This window comes from Cyprinodon tularosa, unplaced genomic scaffold (genome assembly GCF_016077235.1).
Source record: "Cyprinodon tularosa strain WSP-4 unplaced genomic scaffold, ASM1607723v1 ctg114, whole genome shotgun sequence".
In the NCBI taxonomy this organism is placed as follows: domain Eukaryota; kingdom Metazoa; phylum Chordata; class Actinopteri; order Cyprinodontiformes; family Cyprinodontidae; genus Cyprinodon; species Cyprinodon tularosa.
The window spans coordinates 1,023,351-1,035,648 of NW_024037937.1; the positions used below are offsets into that span (position 1 = coordinate 1,023,351).

At 40.6% G+C, this 12,298-nt stretch overlaps 1 protein-coding gene across 1 annotated transcript in view; it reads right to left on the reverse strand.

Annotated features, from left to right (window-relative positions):
* The window catches only part of sap130a (Sin3A-associated protein a), a 33,112-nt gene that overhangs the window by 6,439 nt on the left and 14,375 nt on the right, over positions 1-12,298 (reverse strand). The window contains exons 13-19 of the mRNA XM_038304190.1: positions 7,622-7,912; positions 7,349-7,547; positions 7,163-7,252; positions 6,734-7,080; positions 6,410-6,655; positions 6,199-6,324; positions 1,213-1,316 (exon numbers count right to left, since the gene is read on the reverse strand). Coding sequence (XP_038160118.1) covers positions 1,213-1,316; positions 6,199-6,324; positions 6,410-6,655; positions 6,734-7,080; positions 7,163-7,252; positions 7,349-7,547; positions 7,622-7,912 — 1,403 coding nt within the window. The remainder of the gene's footprint in view (positions 1-1,212; positions 1,317-6,198; positions 6,325-6,409; positions 6,656-6,733; positions 7,081-7,162; positions 7,253-7,348; positions 7,548-7,621; positions 7,913-12,298) is intronic.

A 12,298-nucleotide genomic window follows, 5' to 3' on the forward strand; every position in this document is an offset into this window, starting at 1 on the left:
GTCACACACACCTGTGACCTTAGTAACAGTTTGTCCAAAATGGGCATACAACCCATTAAGATACTGCAAAACCCCTAAACCTCAAGTGTAAAAAATGAATATAAATGACAGAGATGGGCTTTGAATTCAGAAGTGTTGATGTGACGTTAGATCAGCTTCAATTCATACCAACTATGACTAATGCTGCTTTTAACGCCACTGCTACCAACTCAGACCATCTGGCTGTTTTGGTTTTTCCATTAGTAACGGTTCACGGAGCTTTTCCATTTTTATCCCAACCGGTTTGATGTGCACTAAAAACTGGACTGATGGTCGCAGGTTGGTTAGGAGGGCGCTTCACTACACACAGCATATTTTGATAAAAAAATCTCTTATAACTAAAATCACTTTATGCTGAGTTGATTATGTGTGTGTATTCTTTTTTGCAAGGTAGCATTATGTAGCATTAGCTCACCTTCACATGTACTCTAGCTAGTACACCACATGGCTGCTATATCTCTCCTGTACATGTCCATAACATGAGATCTACGGCTATAACTGACTGGGAACAAATCAGATTCAGTAAAGGCAGTTGGATGCTATTTAAGATCTGATTCAAGAACAGTTTTACAGCTACAGAGTTAAGATCATCTTAGAAAAACAAAATAATTTCTTAATCTTAATCATTCTTTTTGGATTAGAGCATTTACCTGTAACTAAACTAAAACAGCCATCAATGAGATTGGGCAGAAGTTTAGAAAATATAAAAGGACATTTACATTTTTCTTCATTTATTTACTTAACAAGAAATGGTCACATAATAATGGTCAATAATGTTTTTTTTTTTTTAAGAACGAGTTTAATTTCTCCTATTTTTCAGTTCATGATTGAATTAAGTACAAATACACTGTATATCTTTTTTTTTTTCTTACAAAACTTCAATGACAATTGGAAAACTTAAACAAATCCAATCTGAAGCATTTCTATATTTTCAGACCAGTTTACCCCTGATTATTTTGCACACCGTGAGTAATCATTAAAAGGATAAAGATCAAACATTCACAGATGGCTAACAAACTACTCGCAATTATAATGTTTAGCAAAAGTGGTTTGTATTGTTCATATGTAAAAGCTACACTGGTTTTTGGTGTTGCTCAACAATAAAAAACAAAAAAAACAAAAAAACAAATTAAATCCCAAAATATTAGTTAATCCAGAACAACTTTCACTCACCAGCTGTCTGAGCTGTGCCGCACACAGGTGAATTTTCCAGCCTTGTGCTCTGCATGCCACTCCTCTCTGATTAGCCATATCCTGCAAGCTGCACTTCTTCTCCTCTGAAAGACAAACAATTGTTATTCCAGAAATACCGTGATGTCAGCCACTCATCCACAGGACTGGATCTACGTAGGGCTGGGTACCGAACTTCGGTTCTTTTATGGTACCGACCGAAATGCTTCGGTTCTACAGAGTATCGAAACATGCGTCGTTTTTCGGTACCAAGTTTCGGTGATTGGCTGTAACACTTAACGTGATTGTGTCATCCAGGAAAAATACACAGGTGGTCCCGCCTACAGCCGGGGTTCATGTGTATCTGTTGTGAACTGGTTGCGAGCGTCGCGGAACCCCTTTAAAATGCCCCCCAGGCCAAAAGTGCGGCTTCACTTTATTAAGACTGATGCTAATAGTGCGCAATGCAATACATCGTGCACGGGAACAATTTAAGAGCAGAAAGTTGCTCGGTGTTTGACTGCAAGAAGAGCGGACCGCAGCCGGCGCGACCATCCTCCTCTCAGCAGCCTGTGGGCAGTGCAAAGCCAGAGTGGAGTGAATCATGCTGCTTTCAAACTGGACGCAGCAGGAGCAGCAAAATCACGTCTGCTGCTTCCTTTTTGCTGCTTCTGATGCCAGCTTCTGGTGCGCGGCTGAAGCAGCTTTGCTGCTCTGGCTGCGCGGTCGAAAAGTGGCTCTGACGCGCGTTGGGCGGAGCTACTCTATCCTTTATTTGCCTTGCAGCTATATTTGCTGTGATCAGTGGGAATAAAGTAGTTTTATTATGTTTTTAAGTGGGAAAATCCACCTGAAAACTTAATCAGTGCAGTCAGTTCATCCTGCCTTCCAATATTTCTGTCGGAGCCGCTCAGACCCCCACATACCAGCGGTGCGCTGTCAATAGGATCCCATTCAACGGGCTTGTTTGTCAGACATGGAAATTTTTCTAAAGAAAAACTGCTAAGTAAAAAGGTCCTCACAATGTAACAGTGAATATTAGACTCTGAATTTTTTTTTTATGTAAGAGGAAAAATGTAAATGGAAAAATCAGAACTTAAAATAAAACTCAATATTTGTACTTTTTTATGTTGTGTAATTTTCTTTTTCTTCGAATTGATATTATAAAAACTGGTATCGAAAAACTACAAGTTTTATTTTCTTCTCATTTCTACTCAAAACTGGAAAAGAAAACAGAGAGCCTGGACAGTTACATGGATGAGTGCTTTGACAACATCGTGATGGGCAAAAGATGGAAATCACGGGCCAACTACGCCACATCTGAAGCCTCACAAACATCTAGACGCTCCTGTTCCAAGTGTTCGGACAGCAGCAGTTTTGTACTAAGCGGACATTCAGGACGTCATTGAGAAAAGTTTGCCAGCTTTTATAGATGCCTTGCGCTGGTTGAAAATCTCCATTAAGATTCCAGACTATGAGGGAATCCCTTGAATTCAGTCAAACTATTAGTTTTACTTACTGTTGAAAATAAAGCGCTGAAGGACGATCTAAACAACTCACTGATGGAATGACGCAGTTGTCTGAAGAGAACAGGAAGATGAAAGAGACTACCTTGTATCTGCAGGCCCCGTAGTATGAGAGGTAATTTTGTATTCACGGGCATCCCGGAATGTGTTGAAAAAGAAGAAGACCCCAAATCTACTGTCCGAGATTTCCTCCAAAATCAGCAATGAGCAGGTAAAAAAACATCTCATTCCATCACATTCACCGGCTTGAAGGTAAGACCTCTTAACAACTGACTTAGAGCTATATTTGCTGAATTTGAGAACTATAAACAAAAAAATAATATGTAAAAAGTCAATGCAAAGAGCTGCTGGGAAACTTCAGAGGTAATGATCACTTTCCTAAAGAAATTCTTGTTTTGTTTTCGATCAGAAATAAAAAGTATCTGAAGGTATCAGACTAGGGATGCACGATATAATCGGCCCCCTATCGGTATCGGCCTTAAAACTGAATATCGGACATCGTCCACCCCACCAATCTTTAATCAGCTTCTGAATTTCGAAAGTCTAAAAAAAAAAAAAAAATACTACTTCTTCCTCAAAAACTTCTTTTTTACAGACTTAAAAATCAAAAATATCTTCATATGCTGATATATTGCCATTTAAAAAAAAACCATATCAATCTCTTTTACTAATGAAATTTTGTTATACGTCATCGTTATGCTACGAAATCCCCCGAAAATTCACGAAATTTAGCCATATTTTCATATGTTGATATATTGACGCGGTATCGATCTATTTTACTAACAAACTCTCACAAGAATTTGCAAAATATCACGAGAGTTTGTAACAGAACGATGAAATTTCACGAGATTTTGAAAGTAAAATAGATCGATACCGCGTTTTTAAAAATCAATTTCATATCAGCATATGAAAATATATTTAAGTATATTATTTTTCAAAGTGTCAGAAATGGATAACAAAACTGATATTTTCAATGACTACTTATTTTTGTCCAGCTTTAACATCGGTATCGATATCGGTTATCGGCTACATGAGTTTTAAAATATCGGCATATCGGATATCGGGCAAAATCCCAATATCGTGCATCCCTATATCAGACCACGGTGGCTGTGGATAAACTTTATGTAAACTTGACAGCTTTTCAGGGATCGGGAAAGAAAACTCCATGGCTTTATTAAAACAAAAATAAGTCATATTTATACATTTATAAAAACTCCACTAATAAATACAGATAAACATTTGTTTACCAGTAACTGTTATTAATGTAAAGCACAGCTTGATATGATGCTGCATGGTGCATGTGTTCTGATCCAAACCTTTGGCATCTGTGTCGACTTTCTCTCTCCCAAACTATCCCACTCCTCTCTCTGTCACCTACCTTCACTGTTGCACACAAACACTTAAGACTTTCTCCCTTCACTTTTCTGCTTCCTACAACGCTGCTTTTAAACCAATATCTAGACAACCACAGGCCTTGAGCATGATTTTACCGGGTCATACAGAAGTAGCGGTTAAAAAGTTCCCAATGTTTCCATAATTGGTCCTTGGCTAGTAAGGGACTGATCCCTCTTCATGTTTATAACCAATGCATACCGTATTTTTTGGGCTACAAGTCGCACTTTTTTTAATGGGTTGGTGTGCCTTATGACATATTCTCCGGTGTGACATACGTAAATCCTCTAATATTGGCCTGTATGTCCATTAGCGGCCGGGACTCTAACAATAGCCGGTCTCGCTGTTGGTGGAGGTATATAATGGCCGGAGTGGTATACAGGCCGGGGCTATAATTAGAACATACGATGTTCCTGGGCAGTCCTCAACAACTTGTGATAGTAACATACAAGTACCACAGGGGGCAATGTTTGCTAACGAATCCAAGCCATTAGCATGGGAAGTCCCATCCTTACACAGAGATCGTAGAGGCCTTACACAATCGTTCTGATCTAAAAGACAAATGTGATTACCGGTAGGTCTGGTGGTAACCAGGCAGCGTTAAAATGACAGAATTTCATTGGCCTTCGTTGTTCTGAATTGCCCTTGAAATATATGATACTGGTAGCCTACTTCCACTTAGCCTGCCTCAAATAAAATTTCGCTGTGATGACAGAAGTTTCCATTAATTTTTTTTAAAACTTTGTTTCGCAAGTCAGTTTGGCCAAGACTCCATTCTGTGTCTTTTTTTTTCTTTCGTATTGCCATCCAGAAAAATAGCAGCTGCTGGAAGATGCCTGAATAATGTTCTGTGTACCGTTATGGTAACTGTAATTTTTCAATAAATGAACCTAGTATTTTATAGGTTCAAAATACACAAAATCTCATTTTTATTCATTCCACTGGTAGTCTGTTTTGATCAAATAGAAATAGAGGCCTGCCTCTAATTCTGGCCTCCTTCCACTAATGGCCTGGACCAAGATGTACCTAAGTGAAATAAAGGCCCCTGTCCTATATTAGAGGATTTATGGTATATACGTTGTTTTTTTTCACCACGAGGGGGCGCCATGTAGCTTTGCAAGCAACAACATATATTCTGTGTTTTATTAGTTACTTGAATAAGCTAGGTATTTTTTTCACAAATAATTTGATGTTATAGGCCTGTGGCTGCATAGCCTATTAGATGGTTTTAGTTCTGCGTTTTTAAAATAGGCCTATTTCTTCTTTCAAGATAAACTTTACTGTTCGTCTCTAGTGTTGAGGTCTTGATATGATATAGTGGTCTGAATAACATTAATTTTTTTTATCTGGTATCGGATAAGCGCACTTTCTGCCTGGTTTTTTTCCTCAGATGTTGTTCCTTGTTTTTTCTTCTTCACTAGAGGACTGTTTTTACTACCGTACCTGTCTTTGGAGATTACTTTATTTGATGAAATAAAATCGACCAAAAATGAAAAATTACTGCAGATTTATTGACAAAGAGCTATGGGGTGATAAGCCCTACCGGTAAAATGTTTTAAAGGCAAACTGATTAAAAGTGTAAATTAGGCTCTAAAATAGGCCTGTAGACTAGGCCTTTTACATGTACAACTATAACGGTAGTGATAGTATTAATGATAGTAGTGGTGATATTTAAAACAACCAGAGTATGCGAGAGAGCAACTGGCACGTTATCACTGCTTCTCAGATGCCCGTTCATGAAATAAAACAATGAGGTCCTCGAGCAGTAGCCTATCACGCGCCAGTTATCAGAACACGGATTCCAGGGATAAAATAACCTTTCAAAAAGGTGCGACTTTGATGCGACGTATATGTTTTTTTCGTCTTCATAATGCATTTTTTGGCTTATGCGACTTAAATTCTGCAGCGCTGTATGGTCCAAAAAATACGGTACATAACAAGCAAGTTCGGTCCCAGGTGTTCATGGATAAACACTAATAATAAGACTTAGCTGCAGCTACAGATGTATACAATGCTAATATTTTTCCATAACTGAGCAGCTTTCAACAAGCAGAACAAGAGGATGACCCACCTTTGACCCGAATGTCGCTGTACCTCTGGAAGTGATGGTAGGCGGCCTTCCAGGGGTTACGGTAGTGACGCAGCAGAGTGATGGGGGGGCGGGGCCTGACTGGCACATATCGAACTCCTTCTTCGTCTTTAAGAGAAAACTGAGTGTTAAAAACTGATGACAGACTTAAACACATTTTGATCCGATTATAACAGTAGCTGCTAAACCATACCGACATATTCCCTTGGAGGGGATTCACGCCTCTCTGCCCTGCCTGTGATGGGCCTCCCCGGGACCTTCTCTTCGTCTGTGCTGTTTGTTTCCACCATCTCGCTCTCCTCGGTGGAGATGACATGCTGCTGTTTGCGGGGTTTCTTCCTTGGGGAGGCTCCCGGGACCATGTCTCCTGTAGCAGGAGGGTTCAGCATGTTTGCCTGGGTAGTGATGGGCGGCGCTGAGGATAAAGTCACATTGGGATCTAAAAGGACGCACGTGTTAATCTTTGGTTCAAAGTTTTTAAGGTTAAAATCCGTGATAACCAGAAGACTAACATTACCTGGCTGCGAGGTGTCCATTGTCTCCGCCTCCTGCTTGATTTTGATCTCCGGGCAGGTGGAGCTGGCGGCGCAGGATGCAGTGCTGCTGGCTGCAGGCTGGGTGGGGGAGGCCACGGTGTTAGCCATGGAAGCAGGAACAGGGGGTGTGACGGCCATGGCTGCTGGCAGAGAGAGGACAGTGGAGGGCTGGGAGGGAGGCACGGGCCCGGGCGTGGCCAGCAGTGTAGAGATGGCTTGGCTCAGGTGTTGGGGGTTGGAGGGCTGCTGCTCTCCTCCCGCAGCTGGTTCTACTGTAGCCATGACTGGGGGAGCCACAGCCATGTGGACCTCCGCTTTAGGCTTCACTCTAATGAGGGGAAATGCTTGTTAATGAGCTTCAGAAGTTGGTTTCAGAAGTTGAGGATGTGATGGATGTAAAATGGGCTTACCCTGCAGGCCGGGGAGATCCTGCTCCTCTAACGCCACCGTCGATCCTGGAAATGCCGGGCTCACTGGGGATAAGGTTCTTACGAACACATCTTGAAAAGCAAGAGCGAGGAAAACAAAACAAAACAACTGTTTACATAATGAAAACATCGGAGCCCTGTTTGGAGCAGGTCATCTTGAAACCTCACCCTTCAGTCGTAGGTTTCTTTCGGAGGATGCTGGGTCGAGGCGAGGAACCCGAAGTGGGAGTTCCTCCTCCTCCTCCTCCTCCGCCGCCTCCTCCTCCACTCCCCTGGGCGTGAGCCTGCACCATGGTAGCTACAGGCTGGGTGGTGCCAAACGTGGTGCTGATGGGGCTCGCTACAAAGCCATCAGCCAAAACGACACCTGAAGTCAACGACAGATCCGTGACCAACAGGCCTCACAGCAGCGATTTTCAACCGGGCATTAAAACAACCGACCTGGCTTTGCTTCCGACTGCGGCTGTTGTTGCTGCTGCGTCACTATCGGTGCCGGCTGAACTCCTTGTGCAGCGATGGACGGAGACGTGTGCAGACTCTGTACACCGATCTGTGCGGGCTGTATGCCCTGGGCAGTGATTGGTGCCGGCTGGATCCCCTGGGTACTAATCTGGGCAGACGGGAGGCCGATCCGGTCTACCGCCATCAGCTGCATGGGGTTAAGGTGAACGGTGGTGGCCACGCCCACTCCAGCCTGAGCAGACAGGGCTGAACTTGGAGCTTGAGGGGGGGCTTAGGGAACGAAAGTAATATTTAGGGTTAGGATTTTTTTTATATTTTCATGAAATATTAATACTCATTCAGTTGCATTTACTTCATTAAATGAAAGCAATGTACTTTTAGGAGTATTTTTAATGCGCTGTGCTTTTTATTTTTACTTGGGCAAAAAGATCACAAAGTACAGTTGTGTTCGAAATAATAGCAGTGCCTCAACAGCAGCAAGAAAATCACTTGTTTTATTAACATTTCAAAATCTATACCCCAGATAAGTTTCTGGGGGGTAAAATAAAGGTATAGAAAACCAACAAACCCAACAGGACAGCCATGCATACTGTGGATTCTGTGAAATTGAATGATTAACTGAAAAGGGTGCGTTCAAAAAAATAGCAGTGGTGAGTTCAATTAGAGAGGGCATCAATTAGGGAGCGTATTCTGGGAAAAAAGGGTGTTAACAGGTGATCCGTATTTAAGGATCAAGACAACTGGCATGCTGGCTGTGCATTTGTCCTGAAAAAACAAGGAAAATGGGTCGTTCAAGACACTGTTCTGAAGATGAGCGTTTCCTAATAAAAAAATTGATTAAAGAAGGGAAAACATACAAAGAGGTGCAGAAAATCATTGGCTGTTCAGCTAAAATGATCTCAAATGCCCTGAAATGGGAGCAAAAAACTGAAAAACGAGGAAGAAAAAGAAAGACAACCCCTCGAATGGACAGAAGAATAGCCAAACTGGCGAAGACTCAGCCAATGATGGGATCCAAGAGGATCAAGCAAGACCTTCAGTTGACAGTGAGTACTGTGACAATCAGAAGACGTCTTACTGAGGTTAACCTTCCAGCAAGAAGCCCCCGCAAAGTCCCACTGCTGAGAAAAAGACATGTGCAGAAGCGTTTACAATTTGCCAAAGAGCACATTGACTGGCCTGAAAAGAAATGGCATAATATCTTGTGGACAGATGAAAGCAAGATTGTTCTTTTTGGGTCTAAGGGTCACAGGCAGTATGTCAGATGCCCTGCAAACACAGAATTCAAGCCACAGTACTCACTGAAGACCATTAAGCATGGTGGTGCAAGCATCATGATATGGGGATGTTTTTCATACTATGGTGTTGGTCCGATTCACCGGATATAAGGGATCATGGATCAGTTCCAGTACATCAGGATCCTGGAAGAGGTCATGCTGCCATATGCTGAGGAGGAAATGCCTTTGAGGTGGACCTTTCAACAGGATAATGACCCCAAACACACCAGCAAGCGAGCAAAAGCATGGTTCCAGATGAACAAGATTCAACTGATGGAGTGGCCAGCACAATCCCCGGACCTTAATCCCATTGAAAACTGGTGGGCTGACATAAAAAGTGCAGTGCATGAGGCAAAACCAAGAAACGCAGAGGAATTGTGGAATACAGTGCAATTATCCTGGGCTGCAATACCTGTGGAACGATGCCAGAAGTTGGTTGACTCCATGCACCACAGATGTGAAGCAGTCATCAGAAACCGTGGTTTTGCAACAAAATATTAGTTTAGGATACTCAGCTAGGTTCACTTATCAAGAATTTCTTTGTTTGTACAGTACATTTTTGAGTTTCCAAGGAAAGATGGCAACACTGCTATTCTTTTGAACATGCCATTTCTTACTTTATTTGAAATATTATTATTATTATTTAAGTTTTGATGACTTTGCGCAATTGTTTTGCTTTGGAATAGAATGTACTGTGTCCCCAATGTATCTGTGTTCATTAAAGTACAATTTCTTTGAAGAATTTTGACATTTACTCATTTTTCTAAAGGCACTGCTATTATTTCGAACACAACTGTATCTTTACTCTTACTAGAGTAAAATTTCAAACAAACAAAGCACCAGAGACATACTTTCCACTTTCTCTTTGTATGCAAAACTCATCGGTTTAATGCTATTTACCATGTGCTGAGTCTGTCGTAAAAAGCACTTTGTATACTTTAATTTACCCTCCTCTATCATACTTTGTCTTTTTCAATCTACGCATTTTGAAGTTTTCCTTCAACATAAAACAGTTTTTATGTGATTACTGCATTATATACACCATGTTTTTTATCTCACTCTTTGGAAAAAACGTGATTGCATCTGAATTTATATTTTATGCAACTTTATATTATTTCTAAAATATTGAATCAGCTGTTATGATCATGAGTGCTAGCTGTATCCGTCACAAGGTAAGCTTTTACCAAATACTTTTTTACTTTTAACTCCAGTATAAATATGATGAAACAGTGCTACTCTGAGTTCATTTTTTGGTACTCTCTACCCTTCGCTTCATATAAGACTTTGTTATATTGCTACCTACGGCTGGGTGTTTCAATTTAGCAAATTTTTGGTTCATGCAGATTTAAATTAAACCAAGATTTTTTTCTCTAATCTACTCTTAGGGCTTCCTTAACTCAGAGTGACGTCAGTTCATCACTTTTTGTTCCAAGTTGTGTACTTATAACTGATAAACTAGCTGAATGTGTGTCATCACTAACTGTAATCATTTAGTTTGTTTTATTTTCATTGTTTGTTGTGAAACATTGTTTTAAAAAAGATTTCACGGCTTCAATTTTGCTGTTTGGTAGGAAGAAAAAAAAAAAAAAAAAGATTAGATTTCTAAGCAATATCCCCCAGCACTATTATTACCACAAACTTCAAAGTACTTTTACTCGGACTTTGTGACAGAGTTAAATAAAGTACTAAAGAAAAATATTAGAAATAAAGATAAAGTAGCATGATATAAATAACAGCCTCCTTTAATTGAATACATAGTAAATACAGTCAGTCCAATTTTATCTCTGTATAAACCCAGCTATCAGAGGTTTGTTGGATAGCATTAGCAGCACTACCAACATGGCGGCTCAACTAAACCAGGGAACTGCAATAAGAGGAGGACATAAATCAACTTTATAAATAAATCCAATTCTATGTTGGATATTTCAGATCTTCATCTGAAATAAGAACGCCAGGGATGCTCTCTTTCCAATTTACCATGAACCATGTAGGAGTCACAGCAAACACATGGAAAGTTGATCTGCTTAGATAACAATTTGAATCAAAGGCAGAAACCTAATATTGAACACAACCATCAACACTTTATCCCTGTGGAGAAGCCTGATGAAAGGATTGGAGAACTGAGAGTGAGTCTGAGCTTTGTTGAAAACAACTCAGCAGATGTAAAGAGCTCAAAGCAAGCTGCTAAATCCCTCCCGAAGGTGAAGAAGTACAGAATGTTTATGTTTACATTACAATTAACCACCATTTATTGATCTACCATAGAAATAAACAAATAAATAAAAGGTCAAAGGGTACCATACATCAAGTCTTCTTAAAAACAGGCCCAAACCACGTAAAGACAGCAACATTGGGGAATTCATGAGTGAACATTTTGGGTTTTTAAAAGAATCATTACTATTTATTAGGCCCGAGCAGCGACAGCGCTGCTGCGAGAGCCTATTGTATCTGTAGTGTTTATTATTATTTTTCTCCTTACAAATAAAATGGCTTTTTGGAGGCTTTATCATATTCCAAAACTCACCAAAGTTTGCAGACGCATCAGACCTGGTGAAAATTTACGTATTTTAATGGCCCCGTAAAAATTGCTAACCAGATGCCTCAACAGCGCCCCCTTAAAATTTTCAAAATACCCTCCCCATTGACCTTTTTTTCTCATAGAGACATGAAAATTGGCACACTTGTAGAGCGTCCTCACACTTACAAATAAGTCAATTAACGTCATACTAAATTATGCTCAGGGAGTCCGCCATCTTGGATCCAATTTCAAATTTTGACTGTGATTTTGCATTTTTAGCCTCTATATTTGATCGAACTCCTCCTAGGGACGGTGAGCCATCGGCTTCAAACTTGGCATGTATGCAGATAAGGCATGTGAGATCTAAACTTATCAAACTTTTTGAGTTTTCCAGCATTTTAAAGGGGTGTGGCCAGGCCTCGAAGTTGGCGTACTCACCAACACTTTTCGAAGCGCAATAACTTTTACATATAAACGTGAAATGTCACGAAACTTGGTAGTATTAATCCTCTCTGGGTTCCAAACAAAACTGTATATTAAAACTTTGACATGATTGAAGCCACGCCCCCTGAGAACCGGAAGTCACGTTTTTTAATTGGAATGGTCCCTCTCTGTCCTACTTGACCTCAACAACCTAAAACTGTGTCAGCTGACAGACAACACGTTGTCCTAACTTCGTTTAAGGCACAGAGAGCTTTAGTCAAATGGTGTTGCCGTGGCGCCATGCCGAAGTGAGGTGTTTCGCCATGAAAATACGAATGGCTCTCATTTCCCCATTTATAATCAGATCTGCACCAAAATCACAAGAGATGATCCTAGTCCAACTCCAAACAGGAATCCAGAGCAATACTTTGTGGGCGG